The sequence below is a fragment of the Talpa occidentalis genome, unplaced genomic scaffold, assembly GCF_014898055.3.
Source record: "Talpa occidentalis isolate TD23 unplaced genomic scaffold, MPIMG_talOcc4v2.1 talOcc4.7, whole genome shotgun sequence".
In the NCBI taxonomy this organism is placed as follows: domain Eukaryota; kingdom Metazoa; phylum Chordata; class Mammalia; order Eulipotyphla; family Talpidae; genus Talpa; species Talpa occidentalis.
This window is the reverse complement of record NW_023605083.1, coordinates 39,080,384-39,099,800: the sequence shown is the minus strand read 5'-3', so window position 1 is coordinate 39,099,800 and position 19,417 is coordinate 39,080,384. Positions and strand designations below refer to the sequence as shown.

Here is a 19,417-nt window from a genome sequence, read left to right as displayed (position 1 = left end):
CGTTGATCTTTCTGTTTGCAATTTTTTTCATATTTTATGCTTGGTGGATTCCACTCTTTTTTCAAATATTAGTTTGATTATTACCTTTTTTTGTAAGCAACCAACTCTACACAGAACTAATCTATTCCTTTTCAAGGTCCCCATAGTATACACAAGTATATTTCTATAATATCATTTTTCATATTGTACTATAATTAAATTATCTATTTTCATTGCTATGTTGTCAGTTTATCTAGAGAAGGACTATCTCGTTATTCATGTTTCCACTTCTAGCCCCTAATGTAGTGTTTGGCATATAGTAGGTGCTCAATAAATATATTTTCAATTAATAATAAAATTTAGTTGTATAATTTTCGGTTCAGATACCACAGTGCAGGGTTCAGGAAACCTAGAAAGGCTGTGAAAATGTTTAGGTGTGCATATGTGAAAGGGAATTTTGAGCACAAAAAAGATCAGTGTACAATAAGGACTTGTTTTACCTATTTCATATTTTTGTGCAAGTTGCTTATGAAAAGGGAGAGGAAACATCCTCCTTCTCTTCGCCAAATCTTGGGAACCAGGACTTAGGAACCTCGTCTGTCATATTGTTTTTGTAGGAAAACACATTCTGAGTTCTGAGGAACTGACTTACAAGTGAATGTTTGGAACCTATCACATTGATAAACTAGAAGAGATGTGAAACTAGGGGCTGTCTCTCTTGTGCTCTGGCATTACCAACTTTGTGTGTATTTTTTCTAATTATTTCATGTATTTGCATTTCTCATTTAATCATCTGTAAGGGCAGGGGCAAATTTGTAATCTGTTTGCATAACCCGCATAGTCTCTAGCACAGCATTCTGGATATAGAAAGCATTTATGTAATCTCTAGATACTTCTCCATGTGTTTTGTACATCAGATCCTATTGAAGTAAAGGGTCAGACAGCGCACAGTCTACGCTTTCTGAAAGTTCATACTCTAGTAGGAGAATTAAGAAGTAAGAAGTCAGGCCTCCCCCGTGGCGCAGTGGTTGAGCGCTGGGCTGCGAAACTGCCTGCAGCCTCTGTAGCACCAGTTCGATCCCCGGTCGCAGGGCGAGGGTCCCACATGGCGCGCACACCTCTCCTGTGCTGCTCCCCTCAGCAGTGTACTTCGGTCCTTCTGCCTGTTCTGTTCCCCGTTCTGGCTCTGGTGAATTCTCTCACCCTCCCACGCTTCTGACTGTACCCAGTGCTTGTATAAATAAATAAATCAATCTTTAAAAAAAAAAGCAAGAAGTCGGTTCCTCACCCATAACCCAAAATGATCAAAAAAGCCTACCTGACATAGAGAGAGATGGGAACCATAGTGTTGAGAATAATGAAGTAGGACCAGAATAAAAGGCTGGCCGATCCAAATGATGAAAAGACATATTCTTTCCATGGCAGGTAAGTCTGGAAGTAGTAGCCTTTCTGGTTCTGCCAAAGGCCATTCCCAATTGCTAGGATAAAACACATACTGCCTAAAATCAGGAAAATCTAGAAATAAAAAAGAGAATTAAATTAACATTTTCCCCATGGCATGTGCTGCTTTAGTCTTACCTTTTGGAGCCTGATTGCTGAAGAAAAGCTTCTGTCCTTTCCGGGACAGCAGAGGGACCCTGGAGTTCACAGGTTCTAGGTGGTAGCACACAGGACAGAAAAGAAAGCCCAGCAGGAGCCACCCTGGGGGTTTTGATGGGAGAAAATAGTAGCTAAAATAAATTGATACTAATTAAGTGCCAGGAACTGCACTAAGTACTTTATGTATGTTGGTTAACTTAATATTTGTAACCCCTCTCTAAATAACAGGTGAGGAATTTGATAATAAGAATGGAGAGTATTTTACTTAAAATCACTTGACTAGAAGATAGGTTTTTTGTTTTGTTTGCTTGCTCATTTTTCTTTGAATTTACTTCTCTTTTTTCCCCTTGTAATTTATTAATTTGTCAGTTATTTATAGAACTGCATCTTTTGGGAGTACATTCTCACACTGCAATATGCATACATGCTTCACTCACCTTTCACTGACAGAGGTTAAGAATAGATAAACGAGAAATGAGACACCACAAGGTCAGGAACTTGTCTCACACAGGTGGGGACAGAAGGGATTAACATAGCCATTAATCCAGCGATAGAAACTATCAGACTGGATAGAAACTATCAGACTGCTGTAGGGAGTGTCATCTACATTTTTGCTTCTAACAATCATTCATTTTTTTTTTCATTACTGAATAGCATTCTACTGCATGGATACCACACAATTGGTTTATTAATTCATCTTCTGTTGGATAACTGAGTTGTTCCCAGTTTTTGCCTATTACAAACAAATGGCATTGAATATTTTGTGTACAAGGTACAAGACTTTGCATGGACATAAGCTTTCATTTTCTTTGTAAATATTTAGGAGTGGAATTGTGGGGTCCTATGTGAGTGTATTTTTAACTTCTTAAGAAACTGCCAAATATTTCCCAATATTTGGTTATGATAAATAGTTATACAATTTTACATTCCAGCAACGCCTGTAGAGAAGACATTAAGAGCAGCAGCAGCAAGCCTCATGCTGTAATAGAGGTAATTTTCCTTTCTGGTGGCTCAGTCTGAGCAGAAAGATCTGGTTCTGGAGGACTTCTAGTCTAACAGTGGAGGCACGTCGCCGGGAACCATGGGTAATTCTGTCATCCAGGCAATAGGGATGGGACAGGGTGTTGAAGGTCACCCTGTACTGTGAACCACCTCTAACACGACTCAGTAGTCTTTAAACCCGTGCCCACTGTCACAAAGCATGACGAGCTCAAAGCAACCCATCCCCACTATTAGATGAGTTACTGGTGGGAAAGTCTTTGAAGACAAGCGTAGAAAGGCAGAAGAAGCAGTTCTGAGACCCTTTTCAGAAAACGAGATTTAAAAAAACGTTTTATTATGAATTTTTTCAAACACCTATTAAGATATATAAGTAGTTTAATGAGCCCCTACAGACCCATGACATAGCTTCAACAATTAGCAATTTATGGCCAGTCTTGTTTTAGTCAAACATCTGTTTTCCTTTTGTTTTAACAAATTTCTCACACTATATAATTTCATCTGTAATAGTTTAATATATAGCTTTAAAGGATTTTATTTTAAAATGTGACCACAATGCCTCTATCACTTAAAAAATCAACAATAAATCCTTACTATCACTCAATATTTGAGACTTGACAATTAGGTGAGAGATGGAAAGAACAAAACAAAGGAGGAATGAGATAAAACAGAGTAAAATCTGCTTTTATTCTTAGCCTAATGCAGAATTATATTGAGTAGTTCAGCTCTTTGTGATGAAGTTGTGTGATCCACTTTCTCTTCATTCTCTTCAGTGACTTGTGCAAGAGCAAAGCTCTTCATGGGCCAGAACCTCAGTGATGAGTTCAACTGGCCTCATAGCCTTTTTCTGAATACTGTATATGGCCAATATTAAAATATAAAACCATCTTCTACCTGCCACTTCTCCAGGCCCTACTTCATTAGTTCTGGTTTTAATATTTCAATATATTTATAATATATTACATATATTTTATAATATATAATAATATATTATATTAAAATATATTTTATGATATTTTATATTATAATAATATATAATTTTATATAACATTATATATTATTTTATATATTATAGATTATATTATATAATTATTATAAATTATTATATGTAATATAAATATAAGTATTATAAATTATTATATGCTATATAATATATAAATTATCATATATTATATATTACATAACAGTATATATTATATAATAATATTATTATAATGATATTATAATAATAAATGATTTTAAACCCTCAAAGGCTATGGGAGAAAATCACAGGGTGACCTTCAACACCCTTGTCCCTTCTCTATTGCTGGATAACTGAGAATTACCCATGGTTCCCAGTGACGTGCCTCCACTGTTAGACTAGAAGTCCTCCAGACCAGATCTTTCTGCTCAGACTGAGCCACCAGAAAGGAAAATTACCTCTATCACAGCATTTGGCTTGCTGTTGCTGCTCTATATTTCTAAAGCTTTTCCTCCACCTAAGGCTTTCTAAACCCTTATAGATGCTCTATGCTTATTCTTGTGATGGTATTTATTGATACTTGAGTCTCTAAAGCTTCACTTTACTTCCTTTTTGCAAGAAGAAAGTAACAGTACAGATCAAAATGGGGGTGGGAAGAGCACAAGGGACTATGGTGATGGTGCACTTGGTGGTGGGAATTCCAGTGACTTGGTGGTGGGAATTCCACCGGGACTGTACCTGAGATGATAAAGAATACAATGTATAAAAATAAAGAATATTGTAAAAATATATATATAAAATTAAAAAACAAACAAAAAAGAAAGTAACAATAAGTTGATTGTTGCTACAAACCCTAGAGGTGATTTCATTAACAGTCAGATGTAAGAACAGCATGGCAGCCTCACACTTAGCAAAAGGTACTTTCAGTAAAGGTGGAAAGAGACACTCTTTTTGTCACTTAACGGAACTGACTGAAAACTAAGGTCACAGCTGTCAAAGTGGAGCTCCCAGGCTTCATAGGCAGCCTGTAAAGAGAAAGGACTCCTTGTCCTTCAGACCTTCACATCTGTGCCTTTCATTGGCCTTCCTGAGAAATACATTGGAAGTTTCTGGCATCATTCCAATTTCAACCAGTCTGCTGCTTTGCCCTACAAATAGGCTCTTATTTTAATAGACAGCATTCAGAAAGCAATGCCACTGTGAGCTCTGGTCACTAGAGAGAATGATGGAATTAAACTACAATTTAGCTGTGGGCGCATCAGGAAGAAGCTTTGCAAAACATACTTCCTGTGTTTGCCAGATTTCCCCCTAAGAAACATTTCCAAAAATGGGAAAAATGAAATGTTTAAATTAGGAAGAATTTCTGCTTCAGCTTCAAGAAATGAGAGTGCATTGCCTCTGACCACATTACAATGTCCTGACAAAAAGATGACATAAATAAAACTGTTGAGCTGATACGACAAACCTAGCTAATTCAAGGATACTTCTCCATTTCATAACTATTCAAGAGCTATTTCCTGAGTATATCTTTGTGCAAGGTACTCCCAAGAATACAGAGATGAATATGACCTTACAGGGTCATAATTTGGAGCTCAGAGAGTCAACCATTTTTTTCACTCACTCAGCAAATAATACTGAAGCTCCAATTACGTTGTGGGGGGTGGGGATACAGTGGAGGAAAAAAGGACAGTATCCTTACTTTTGGAGAAATTACAATCCTGTGAAGCTAGGTAGACAAAAAATTAGTTACAAAATGGAAAAAATACAATTTAGTTAGTGCAACGTGCTGTGAGGAATATGAAACAGATTCATGAAATAAAGGTCTTGGGATTCAACTGGTGACAGAGAAGGCCCATCTGCAAAGATGACAGTGAATGATGAAAAAGAAGCAAGCCATGCCATGCAAAGACCTGGGGCAGACACTGTCAGCAAGGATAAAGGTTCTAAGATAGGACCAAATTTGCTTTCTCACTTGATTTGTAGTTCCCCTGGTTATAGATTTTCAGTTCAAAACAGTTTTCACTGAGAATTGCCAAGTTATGAGCCCACTGGTTTCTAAGACCCAGAAGTCCTGCTGAGAAATTTGATACTAATTTAAAACTCAGGGTTGTTTTTTTTTTGTTGTTGGTATTGCATTCTTTTCCCTATGAAAAACTTGAGCAACTATTTTATTCCCTTCAAGCTCTAAAATTTTATGATGCTTAATGGATATTTCATATCTGAAACTCATAGCCTTCTTTAATTCTAGGAAATATTCTACTAATTTCTGACAATGTTGTCCCTTCCAGTTTTTCTTTCTGATACTTCTGGTAGATGAATTTGGGGGCTCCCGATTTGGTTCTCCATTAGAAGAGTATCTTAAACTCATGCCATTTGCAGCAATATGGATAGGGCTGGAGGGGTTCTGCTAAGTGAAATAAGTCAGAAGGAAAAAAAAAGATAAATAATGGATGGTTTCCTTATATGTGGAATATAGAGAAACTGAACAAAGGGTCAGGGAAAAGACAAAACTTGCAAGCTGACCACAGATCTGAGGCACACAGCAATTCTGGTAGTACCAATCAAAGCATCAAATCTTAAACAAATTGTGTCTATCCTCCACAACAGAGGTATAAACTAGAGACTTCCTTGTCAACTGGTCCTGTTCTTTCCTACTTTAGACATTTGCATGTGGAGTCTTGAAACTGCTTGAGACTTCCAAAAATTAAATTTCAAGTTGGAAATACCAGCTACTTTGTGGAAGATAAGGAAATATGTCTTTTTGTGAAGAAACAGAAAAAAAAGTCTTTAACTTACCCAGATCACAAGGACATTCATGAGATGGTCTATTTGTGTCTGTTTAAAGGTGTACTTTCCACTATTCTGCATTAATTTGGTGTCTGGCCCTAAATGAAACAGGGAGACATCAGCTCTTAGAATCACTAAATATACTCAAAGACTTGAGATTGGGTTGAAATGTACCTTATGACCAAACCTCTTTCCAGTGCCAGGGGATAAAGCCTGGAGAAAAGGTTCATAGTTAATATCAATAACTCAAAGAATGAAAAGTATGTTTCTCACAATAAGAACAAATCTTAGACTGTGGAAAACACACTAGTGACCAAAGGGTCTGGGGAGTGTGTGAGGGTGGAGGGGAGGGCAGGTGATAGGATATTGGCGCTGTAACTTTGGTGGAGAATGAGTGAAGCACCTATGTGCATATTCCCAAAATTACATAGTTATGAAATGATTAGCAAATCAACAAAATTTGAGAAAAAACTATTTCTAAGGATAAAGTACTTCTATAAAGCATTTCTATAATGCAGACCCCCTTCCTGTAGCACCTTAGACAGTCTAGTCTTTCATAGATGAGTTAAGTAAAAATAGGAGTCACATGCTTCTCTCTTATCACCATCTGATTTATTTAACTTAGGAAAGGGTTTTTATGAAAAAGATCTCTATCTTCCTTTGAGGAAACCCACTGCTTGAACAAGCTATATTTAAAATTTCTAGCTAGGGTAGGGAGAAACAAAAAGGCAATGGCTGTGATTTCCTCTGAAAGGAAGCTTAGGAGCTGAGACTTTTTGAGCTGAGAGACAGAAATTCTGTATTTCTTCATGATAAGGGCAGACAGCAAAAATATGTAAAAAGTTTTTAATGGAAATTGGAACCAAAGTTGGAAATTACTGGGCAGAGATGGGGCTGCAGAGAAAACACAGACCTTTAGAAGAAAGTGTATGTAGCAATTTCTCTAGCTTTTTCCCATCTGATTATTATTTGTACATGAACTCTAATAAAGGAATTTTATTAATGTTTGCACATGGGGAGCTGGAACGTCCCTGGGTAAGCACTGAAAATGCAGGGCATAAGCTATGCCACCCCTGGGGTGGAATCCATCTTTCTATGGACCCTTGGAAGATACTGTCCCTGTAGCTTCCAGCCTCTCAACCAAACTTCTCATGACTTCATGGCCTTCAAGTAATGTTTAAGAGGAAAGAGTGGCATAGCTTATGCCCTGCATTTTCAGTGCTTACCCAGGGAAGTTCCAGCTCCCCATGTGCAAACATTGATAAAATTCCTTTATTAGAGTTTATGTACAAAGGTTTCAAGCAACTCATTTTTGCCCTCAGTAGCTGACATGTTCTTGGGATGGCATCAGTTCCCCTCTGTTCTGAACTTCCCAAAGTTCCCAAGGATTTTTCACTACCTTGTAACCAGCAAAGAGTCAGCAGGAAACATTAACTAAATTTGTGCTAGCCTCTTTGTAGAAAATAATTTTTGCTAAGAAATGCACTTTTTATGTGTGACAATGTGTGCATTGGGGGTAGCTGGTGAAGAACAGTGAAAAAGTATATACTGCTAAGTGTACTTTAAATCTTCTGAGTTTTAGAAGCTGCTGCTGTAGGTCAAGAACCAATGAAGAAGCTTCCACCGTCAGCTCCCTAGACTCTTAAGCTCCCCCTAGAGCACAGATCCCATTATTTTCCACATAAGTGAAGCAACTAGGATCCCCACGTCTAGGAGTAAATTCTCAAGAAGGGGATCTCTGAGTTGAGTGGTATTCAGTTTGGTGAATCCTCCTCAGTGTTAATCTCTTGTGTCCTCATCTTGCTATGATTGTCATCAAAGCCCATTGTCACTGAGGGCACAGGGAGGACAGAGGACTGTACAGAGGTGTCCTCCATTTTCATGAACCATATCATAGTCCAAGAAAATACTTCTATATGTATAAAGGGAATATGGTTGTAAATGACATCTCAAAAGGGCCACTGCTAACAATCTACAGGTGCCTTTTCTCTGGCACAAACGCTTCACATTGTAGTTTATATTCTTAACAATGAGCACTGTGTTTCTTTTTCTCCTCCTGGGAGCAATCCACATGTTTACTCTCCCCTTTCACATGTTCCCCCTTTGTTAATTCTGTGTGTACTTCTTCTACATGTATACCTTCTCTTGCATCCAGATATGACTGGAAAGACTCATGAATGCCTTGTAGTCTTGGAACACAAAGCCTTCCTCTAACAAAGACAGAGCTGATATGTTGGCAACTCATTGCTTGAGATAAAAGAATTTTTTTTAATGTGAAAAACATTTCTTCTTAAACCACCCGTTGGTCCACCCACATCCCTCCCTTCCTATCTGTCTCAAGGCCATAGTGTTCTGAGTGCCATATCTACATCCTGTAAACTAAAATACCCACAACCTGGCCATGCATGAAATCCAGCAGTCTGTGGGGCAGACAGACATACCCTGGAGACATACCAGTAAAAATCACCAAGCCACAGCACCAGTCTGTATTCCTGATGACACAGCCTCGGAGCAGCAGCTTGTCGTGGTCCAGAGAGTAGTTGTTTCCCTTATAACTCAGTACTCCTGCGAATCTGTCCAGCTTGTTATTGGGAGTCTCACACTTCACTTCTCCTGAAGGAAAATGAAGGAGTGAAAGACCTGGTTTTGTCATCACAGGCCTTTCCTAACAGGGTAGAAGAAAGCTTAACAAGAGGGAAGAACATCCCTTTTTCAAAATACATATACATCTTTTTCCCTGTCCTCTCTTAGCTGCTGCCCATGTCTCACCAGCAACCTTTATAAAGGCAGGCAAAGGTTTCTGGGCATCAAAGACGAGTAATTCTGCAGGTGACACAGGTTATTCAGAGAAAGAAAACCTACCTGGTAACTCATCACCATCAGCTGAGGTCTGGCCTCTGAATCTGAAGAAATTTAAAAACTACTTAACTTAAAGCAAGTCTAGTATTTTTTTCAAAATGACTTTTTCCTGATTAGTAAAATAAAATAGGCCCTTTGTAAATATGTATGAAGTACATTCTTCCTAGTTAGCTTCTGTACAGCTACTCAAAAATATGTTTCCCAAAATAACTTCATATTACACAGTCTATTGTAACCTCTTTTTTCACTTATAAATATGTTGTGATTTTTTTCATGTCAATAAGTGTCAACCTATTATTTTTTATGTTATAGAACTCACTGTACAAATGTACCATGATTTATTTAACCAGTCTTCTACTGAAGAAAATTTGGGTGGGCAAAACTGTATCCTAACTCACCATTGAAGGCAGACAGAAGCTTCAGGTTATCTTCTAAGTCACTGGTAACTGAGAGCGCCTGCTTCACTTTCAGGTTGGTTTCACTAGAGTAAAGGATGCACAGTCACCAGACGACAAGGCATAAAGATAACAGCAGCACAGGCCAGTTTCTCCTACTTCATGGGATTTACAAAAGAGATGTTGCAAAGGAGTTTAGACTTGAGCCAAAAGAGATTACTGCTTAGGTTTGAGCTTAAGAGTCACTCTCACTGTTCTTTTCTTGCAATGACAGTATTGAAGTAGAAGCTATGAGGGAGCCATGTGTTAGCCCAGTTACTCTCCTCTGCAACACACTACCACTACTTTAGCCAGCCCATAAGATCTTCCAAGTCAGATGCTCTAGGGAAGCTGAAGAGACATCATGAAACAACTCAGAGGTGGCATTTGCTCCCTTCGAGAATAAGGAGCAGGATTGGTAAGAACCTGTACATCCCTCCAAGTAGACATGCTCCTCACCTCACAAATATTTATAGGACCCATGAAGGAATCCCAATTAACCATTTACTGATACAGGAGACACAGAGGCAGAAGCAAAATGGAAGCTACATTTCAAAAAAAAACTTGTGGGCATTGAGAGGAATAGTTGTTAGGATGCAGACTGATAGAAACTCCACAGGACAAACTCTCTGAAGATGGCCTCTATCCTACACTAAGACCTTGTCTTTTGCACATTAATGAATTTCTGTCTTAAGTCCTCTATGGAACATGGTGTTTGATTACTAAATAATTTCCTCCATACTCATTTGCCTCGACATTCCCCTTCCCCTGCCCCCAGAAATTTGGGAGTTCTATTCTGAAATGTTACAGTTTTGTTATCCTCTTTCCTGCCACTCAGCATCCTTGATATAGCCAGAGTATCCCCAGTTTAGAGAAGGAGAATATGGTCCTTATTTGCTCAGATTCCACATCCCATAGATGCTCAATGACAGCCTTAGATTTGAGGTCCCAAGTGTCTGGCCTCCTATTTCTCTTGTTTGGATAGCCTCCTCAGCTCTACACTGCTACCTTCATCTGCGAATATAGTTCATTGTCTGCCTCATGCTCTCTCCCAGTGAGAAGCCTCTCTAAGCTGGCTCAACCATCTTAAGGGATCATCAGGAGGGAACACTTACCCATCTAGTTCTGCTGTTTCTATATACGTCAGACTATAGGGCTCACTGCTAGAGAGTAACAGTATGTCAGCCTGTGGTGAGAAAAGTCAGACAAGATAAGGAAAGCAGGGATAAGGAAAACTTCGACATTACAGTGACAAAAGCAGTTACCTCAGGAATGGGAGCTCACTCTAAGAATTTACAGACATTTGGTTTACTTTGTCTAGGACCTATCACTGCTACCACAGATGCCCCTCCCCCAAAACTAGCTTCGTTTTACCTGTAAGAGGCAGACAAGAACAAATTTCTTACCACAGGAGTTGCTGCTCTTCAGATGTGAAGTTGAGGCAGATGGAGGTCACCAAAGGCAGTGGGAGCAGAAGGACCAAAAAGGTTCCCGTACCCACTCAAGCCAAAAAAGAAAAAGCTAGAGCCAAAAGAGGCACCTACCGGAACAGGCTGATTATTTTCTATTTTTATTATATCTCCCACTTGGATATTCATCCATTTGTTCTTCTGCATCCTGTAAGAAAATGACCCTTGAATGCCTGTTCTGAGAATTTCCCCATAGTCCTGTTTTGACAATCAAGAAAGAAAGAATAAATAGCTGAGCTGAAGTCAAGACTCAGAGGAGGACCAAACTGGTCTGTGATGTATCCTGGCTACAATCTAGAATGGGGCCCATTTCTCTGGACTTCAGGTTGTCTTGGTTTTCTCAGACCGTATAAAAGTATATGAAGACATACTTTTTTTTTTAAGTAAAAGTAATATATGCACATGGCAAAACAGTTAAAATAATGAAGTATATAAAAGGAAAAAGTAAAGTCTCTTTTTTCCTCCAGATTTTAACTTTGCTTCCCAAAGGTAGCCACTATTAGTATTTTTTCCCTAGAAAATATCAGACCATAGAATCACATACAACATACATGTTTAAGTTACATACTCGATGCATAATTTTCTGTACTTTGCATTTTTCATTTAATAATATATTAATAACATATTTTGAAGAGCACTTAGAGAAAATGTGGCTTTTTTTTCAATAGCTAAAATGTTCTCTATCATATGGCTGTACTAAATTTATTTACTTATGTTAAAATTGGATTACTTTCAAATCCTCAAATCCCCACCTCCTGTACAAGGCAGTCTGATAATAGAAGCAGATTCTACAATAATAGTGGCTTTGTTCTCTTTTTTGTATCTCAATTTCTCTACTTGTATAGGGCCCATAAATCACTCCTTCCTAATAAAGGACTGAGATTTATACATTGCCATAAACCTTTTGGAAATAGAAACTACCCCTAACAATTCTATTATGTTAAGCACTCAAAGAGTTGGGAAAGAGAGGACACATTTTGAGACCATGGCCCATTTCGCCTTTGAAAGACACTTTGTTTTCTGTAAGCATGATATACATCATCATTTTGACAGACACACAAAAGGCATGTGTTTTCAGAACATCTTTTCTGGAAAGATAGCTTCTTTGAGATCCATGTGTTCTAGAAAAAGCCATTTTCTAGAATACAGATTGTTTCAACAACTAGCCTCACCTCAAATATTAAATTAATCAGACACTCACTGATTTACAAAGTCTAACCAGGGCCCTGCTGTGAGCTCCTACCTAGTACCCCTCTAAGACAAATTTTTCTCCAATAATATTAAAAAAGCCCAATTGTTCAAGCTATTGAGTTCCTTTGGTCAGTAATTCCTTAGCCTCATAACTTTCTGATTAATCCAGTTTTATCTACGTTTCATTTTATTTCTATGTCCTTCCTTGATTTTTAAAATGTTCTTTTAAATCACAACTCAATTTTTTTGTGGTATCACATGAGAGGCTTTAAAGGACCAAAACACTTAAGGAAATAATGAGTAAGAAAATAATAAGGAAATACCATGAGTAGGAATAAGCAGACACGGTAAATAATAGGATTATATAGATGCCAAAGAATTTCACAAAACAGAATTATATGATTAAAAATGATAGCTACTGTAAGGACTCTATGAAAAAAGACTGGACCTCAATCTTTAATTCCTTCAGGTTTGTGTGTCTTTATGATTGTAATTCTGTACAGACTGGTCATTTTTCCCTTCATACAATCTCTGCTTGTTGAATTTTCCCCCATGCCTTTAGCCCTAGCACAAATATTACCTCCTCTAGAGAGTCTTCCTTGATTCTTTTAGCCAGCTATCATTGCTTTTTTTATTAATTACAAGAATAATTTTTGTCCTTCTTATGATAGTCTCCACATTTTGCTTTGTATAGGAATTATGCCTGCCTCCCTCTTAAGGTAATTTGCTCAAAATTTGCAGATCTCCACCAAATATAAATACTAGCCCAACGGTATAGATAGTTATGACCAAATACCACAGATATGGGGTCAACATCAGTACTTTCTTCAAAAATGTAAACAAAAAAATGACATGAGCAAAAGTTATAGTAAAAAGGTCAACAAGACATGTCAGAATCCAGTGATGGTCTACTGACAGATGTCTCCATGCCAATTCCTGCAGTGATAATAATTACTTGCATATTAATACCAGGTTATAATTTGCTAATTGATTTAATGCACAATATTTAATTTTTATTTTCACAAGCATCCCATAAGGTAGAAAATATTATCTCCACTACATAGATACAAAATATGAGGACTGGAGAGGTCTACAGTCACATGGCAAGTTTAGGACATAGTAGACTTAGAAACAAATTCTTATGTCAAACCCAAAGTTCTTTTCACTGTCCTGAGTTACCTTTCCAAAGTACCCATCACATTAAGCTTCAGCTTCCCCAGAGCCAGTCTTTCCTAAACTGGCTTCCCTAGAAGGACTTACCTGCCATTTGTCAGCACCAGAACAGACTTGTTGTTGACTTGATTGTCATTTTTGTGCCTTTTCTAAAATGACACAAGCAAATATTCAGGAAACTAGTTAAAATGCATGTAGAAAGTTAATATTATGAAAAATTTATCCAATATTGTTCTCCCTTTTTATAATTTTCCTTTTCCCCCCTGAAGCCCTTCTACCATTAAAACCAGGCCAAGAGGCTGATTTCATGAATCTGAGAAGCAGGGAGCGGGAGTCAGAAAAAAAAAACCCAGGGTGACAAGGAAGGCAAAATCTTGACTTTAAATGTCAAAAACCAAAGCCTACAGGAATAAGAAAAAAATGACTTATGTCTAGACCTCCAGAGGAGCCAATACAAAATGACAGGCAGGCCTAGAGTCTCATACACCTTGGCAGGTAGAAGGAAAACTGAGGATTCTCAAGCACATCCTCACCTCCTTCCCACAGACAGTCAACACACAAAGGCTTCTACGGTGGCAATGAGGAAAGAGGAAGATTTTTCCACTTAACAGCCAAATAGAAGGAGAACAAATACCGCGCATGTCCTGATGTTGGGGCTCACTGAATCCCCTCCTTTCAGGGCAGGACTGGAAAAGGGACATAGAGAATCCTGAATTTGTCAGCCTGTTTATCTTAAAGAGACCTGAGTTCTAATCAGAAGTAACTGGGTTATTGTGAATTGGCAAGTTAAGTTTTTGTTGGTTGTTTTAAAAGGTTTGGGTGAGGGAGGGTGGTATGAGTTTACTTATAGAGAAATAAAGTTGCATTTTGGTAAAACTGAGTTGTGACTGAAACCTAACTTACTACATGTACTAATTTTGGGTTTAAACAGGTATAAAGTTACAGAGTTGGAGAAAGACCCTGCTCTCAAATTTTGGTCTAAATATCTATCCTGGCAAAATCAGAACTCTCTTATGGAAATTTCAAGCAGGTCAATAGGACTGGCTTCCCAAATCCCACTAGGAGGCAGAGTATTGAGTCCTTACCCTCACTTTTCCAAGCCAGTTGCTAAAGGAGCAAAGAGGAAGACTCACTAGGGGCCAGTTTCTCCCTCCAAGGCCATCAAAGGAGTCAGCCTCTGCTTATGTCATGAGGCTTCCTAAAACCAGAGGGCTCCTAGCTGTGTATACCTAACAGAACTGAACATTGGAAATGGAACAGGGAGAGTTGGAGAGGAGAAGGGGAATGCAGGATGGGGAGAACAAAGATATGAACAGGAGAAAGAGGGAGGAAGGGAAGAGGAATATACAAATGGGAAAAGGGGGAATGGAGGAAGAAGGATGAGAGCAGAATGGAAAATTCTAAGAAGGGAATAAAGGGAGAAGTGGGTTATTTAAAAGGAGGAAACCCAAAAAATGGGCTCAAAAGTGGTGTCAGGAGGAAGACAGAGAAGGTCTTACATTACCACTTTCAGGCCACGCACAGACCACCAATCTTGCCCTAACTGAATTACATAAATATTTATCTGGGGTAAAGAAGGAAACAAGGAAAGGAGACATCTCTCTCATTCGGCACTTCTTCCTAGCTCTAGGTAGTCTGGGAAGTCCACCTTGCCCCACCTCCCACCCCGCCGCCCTGGTCTGACTAGGTATGGTGAGAGACTAAAGGCTGGGGAGGTCACTTCACCAGGTCATCGCTGGCATCCTTCACTGCTGTTATGGACAGCACCACTATCAGGGGGACCACAGTTGTGTACCATGCCAAGGAGGAGATCTGGGGAATCAACTGTGAGAGGGAAGGGAGAGAAACTTGGGTTAAAAGCTTACAGGATAACTTATTTTCTCCCAACTCCCTATCCCACCACCATTGTCATCCCTACGGGTTTGTAAGAAATACAACTCTTTGCTTTCCTCTGTTACAGTCTTTGTAAAGCTCCCCAAATATAAGTAAACATCTCCCCAAAAAGGACAACACAAGTGGAGGTTCTGAGTTGCCACTGATCTGCCCTGAATCCCACTACCTTTGTCTTGACGGCAAAGGGCCACTTCTCCTCTGATAAGGAATCTGCTGGGGACAGGGGAGTTTACGTGGACACAGGGAAACCACAAACCCATCCACACCCTTTTGGCACAAGGGAAAACCCTTTCTTCCAATTTGGGTCTTCCCTTCCCTGCTTCCTTCCCTGTGCTGGCCCACTTTTGTTCTAAACCTTTCTCCTTCAACACTCCTGCAAGTTAACTTTCTGGCAGGGAAGCTGGGGAGAGGAGGAGGAGGAAGTGGCTGGGGTGAAATCTGTGGCTTCCTACGGTCAAGCTGAACTCTGACTGCCTAGCCATGATAAGGGAACGCCCCTTCCTCAGGGTTTGGTGACCTACTTTCCTTGGCTAATCCTGACCGCAGCTACTCTAGAGCACTGTTGAGACTAGCTACTTGTCTATTATCTGAAATAAAAGATATTTCTCAGTTTGGAGAGAATAACTGATTATACAGCCTAGCCCCAGAGAGGTTAATAAAGTGTTCTGTGGAAAAGGCCCCAAAAGGAAATTACCTGTAGGATCAGCAAGATGAGGAAATAGGCATTTGCAAGTCTCTGGAACTGTTCAAATAGATTCAGGGGCAAGAAGTTCAAGACATTATATTTTGAGGTCTTGATGGAGTTGTCCTGAAAGTAAAAGAAAACAAGTAAAATTGGAGGAACAAAGGACAGTTTCTCTGGTAAGTACTTGCCCCCAACTCCTAGTCTTAACAAAAAGGACCAAGACCATTCTCAGAAACAGGAAAAAGTCACAATAAAGAATTTCTCCCCTCAGGTGCGTCACCATAGTTTTCCCATCATCAAAGGGCCCACAGTCCTCCACCACACTCTATGGTGCTCTCCTCCCACCGTCTTCCACAGTGTCTCAGATCTACTGTCTATTTTCAAGGGTCAGTCATACAATTTGTCTTCATCTGATCCTTTGCTTGGATTCTTCACTTCATTTAATAGCTAATTAATGTATTTCAGGTTTCTACCCATTTAGGTAGCATTTGTTTAGCAAACAAAGACAAGAGTCATTATGATTCTCTTGCAAGACTGAGGTATAAATACTTCTCAGCTATCTTACAGATAGAGTATTTTGTTCAACTCTTAAATGTCAAAGAGAAGGAATATCTCAAGAATGTAGAACATCTGCTTAACTAGGAACTTTCTCAGTGTTTAGCTTTTTTTGGCAGCAGGGATAAAATTTAAATACGATAGAAGTTATAGGCTTTGGTTTTGGCTATTTATTGGTTTATTTGGTCACTGATACCTGACTGAGGGCTAAATGGAGGAATAAAGGAGAACAGAAGGCTAAGGATCTATTGGGAATCAGTAGATAGAGGTTGGGAAGATGAAAAGGAATAAAAATAGGGGAAACATTAGAGAAATGAGAAGAATGAGTAACTGGTAGGGACAGGGAAATGAAAAGGTTGTTAAATACATATGAATCAGATAAATATGTTTATTCACTGACTATTTAGTACATATTTATTGAATACGTTTTCTATGCCAAACATCATGGTGGGAAATGTAGCTACAGAGAGGTATGAAACTGGCACCCTTTTATTCAAGGGGTAATAGTTTTTTGGGAAAGAGAACTCATGGTTTTCAAAATCATATTCAACTCCCACAACTACCATGTAAGGTGGACATTATCATGCCCTTTTCCCTCATAAATGAGGCAAATGAAGATCTGAGAAGTAAAATGACATGCCTAGAGATACAAAGTAAGGAGCAGAGCTATGTTCAAACACAGGTCTGTCTGATGCCAAACTTCTCTTGATTACACCACAGTATTCTTCTGCAGGTCGAGATGTAGGGGGGAAAGCTGATTCCACAGCCATGCCCTTAATATTATTATTAACTAAAACCTCTTTACCTCAGAAACTGTGAACTAATATCCTACAGACTACAAACTAAGAATATGTATGCCTATATATCTGCCTCTCTCTCTCAATATATATGTACATCTACCTATCTCTTTCTATATATATACATGCATGAAATTATATATGCATAAAAGCATCTGTTGTAATTAGAAACAACCTAAATGTCAATTCATAAGGAACTGGTTATATAAACTATGCTAAATCTGCATTGGAAACACTATGCAGCTCAAGAAAGAAATTAAGGGAAAAGCTATTATGAAATTATGATTATAAGAACAATGCCAGGTCATATGTTGAAGTTCAGAACAGTGTCAGAGAGTAGGAAAATAAGCATATATATTTGTATTTGCTCTGTTTGCACAGAGAACACTAAAGAATATACAAGAAACTTGTAACAAGAAACTTCCCTATAGGGAGCAGATGTGGGCAAGGGTGTTGGAGCATGACTTTTTTTTTTTAAGATTTATTTTATTTATACAAGAGCCAGGGTACAGGCCAGATGTGCAGGAGGGTGAGCGGATTCAACAGAGACAGAGCAGGGAACAGAACAAGCAGACTGATAAAATACACTGCTGAGGGGAGCAGTGGACAAGACAGGAGAGGTTTGCTGTGCCATGTGGGTTGCTCCGAGGCCGGCGGGGATCAAACCGGCTCTGTAGAGGCTGCGGACAGCTTCACAGTGCTGCGCTCAACCACCTGTGCCACCAGGGAGGCCCCTGACTTTTTCAATATATATCTTTTTATGAGTTACTTTATCAAAAACAATAAATAAGTGAAAATAAGTAATCCAATAGGAAATGGGCAAAGATCATTCATAGGTAGTTTCCAGAAAAAGAAATACAAAGGGCTAATTAACATGAAAAGAGTATTGATTGAATTCAAAATTAAGGATAGATAAAGTGTCATTTTTCATCTAGGAGCCTGGCAAAGATGACAGATGACAGTACCTAGTTTGGCAGGAATGGAGACATGTGAGAGGTCTCCACTACAGATAGAAACATAAATGGATAAATATTTTTTGAGGGCAATGCAATAATATGTATCAGAATTTAAATGTGTTTTCCTTTTGATCCAGCCAATTCACTTCTAGGAAACATTCATATCCTACAGTCACACAAAAGTGCAAAGATATATGTATAATGATTCATTCAGGATCACTTATCATAGCAAAACTCTGGAGATGTTTTTTCAGAGGGGGATATGAATGCAGACATTGGTAATGTTCATCGATAGGAGGCTGGTTAAGTAAATTAAGGTATATTAATACAGTGGTAAACTATGGCACTTCCAAGTGAATTAGACAGATCCATATGGCAGATCAATTGTCATAGATGTTTAAATGACAAAGGAAAACTTTGAAACTATGCTTTTGTAAGAAAAAACTATAGTATTTCTAGGAAATATATGTAAGACCCCAAATCTGAGATATAGTCTCCCCTGAACATAGGTCATTGGATTCACCTTGGGTTTTGAGCCTAAGCAGCACAGCTCCCATTGTTTAGAAGCCTGAAAGATCTGTGTTGTAAGATCTACAAGGGGGAATATCAGAGGAGAATACCAGCCCCCTTCTGAAATAGCCAGAGGCCTGATACTCACTGGATAATCGAACAGAGTGTTGAATTCTCTGTTGTTGGCTCGCAGATGTCTCTCACATTCTGAAAAAGAGGAGAGAAATGATGACAAGGCTGCCCCCATGTAGATGAGCCTGGAAGCTGGCCGAGTGAATATCCTCACATTTTCTAACTGAGGACAGCTGTTTAGCAGTAGAACTTTGTTTCTGTACTCAAAGAATAAAGAAATATAATAAAATGAAGACCAAACAATGAAAACTAAAGAAATATAATAAGAATGGAAATCCTTAAGTACTCAAGTTTTCTTGAGGCAACAGGACAAGTAACTTCTAAGTTCTCCACAATTAATGTTTCTAGTAATCCTATATATGTCTCTGCAGACAACAGGACAGCCTGCACCAACATTACTACCAAACACAGAAATGCAGTCCTCCCTCAAAGGCCAAT

The 19,417-nt window shown here is 38.7% G+C and overlaps 1 protein-coding gene across 3 annotated transcripts in view; it reads right to left on the bottom strand.

Moving 5' to 3' along the window:
* LOC119232554 (phospholipid-transporting ATPase FetA-like) overlaps positions 1 to 19,417 on the bottom strand; it is a 76,024-nt gene that overhangs the window by 27,950 nt on the left and 28,657 nt on the right. For all 3 annotated transcript variants that reach the window (XM_037494605.1, XM_037494604.2, XM_037494606.2), the window contains exons 4-13: positions 18,996 to 19,054; positions 16,039 to 16,152; positions 15,177 to 15,275; positions 13,539 to 13,600; positions 11,163 to 11,235; positions 10,734 to 10,804; positions 9,583 to 9,665; positions 8,780 to 8,938; positions 6,335 to 6,423; positions 1,298 to 1,494 (exon numbers count right to left, since the gene is read on the bottom strand). In XM_037494605.1, coding sequence (XP_037350502.1) covers positions 1,298 to 1,494; positions 6,335 to 6,423; positions 8,780 to 8,938; positions 9,583 to 9,665; positions 10,734 to 10,804; positions 11,163 to 11,235; positions 13,539 to 13,600; positions 15,177 to 15,275; positions 16,039 to 16,152; positions 18,996 to 19,054 — 1,006 coding nt within the window. The remainder of the gene's footprint in view (positions 1 to 1,297; positions 1,495 to 6,334; positions 6,424 to 8,779; positions 8,939 to 9,582; positions 9,666 to 10,733; positions 10,805 to 11,162; positions 11,236 to 13,538; positions 13,601 to 15,176; positions 15,276 to 16,038; positions 16,153 to 18,995; positions 19,055 to 19,417) is intronic.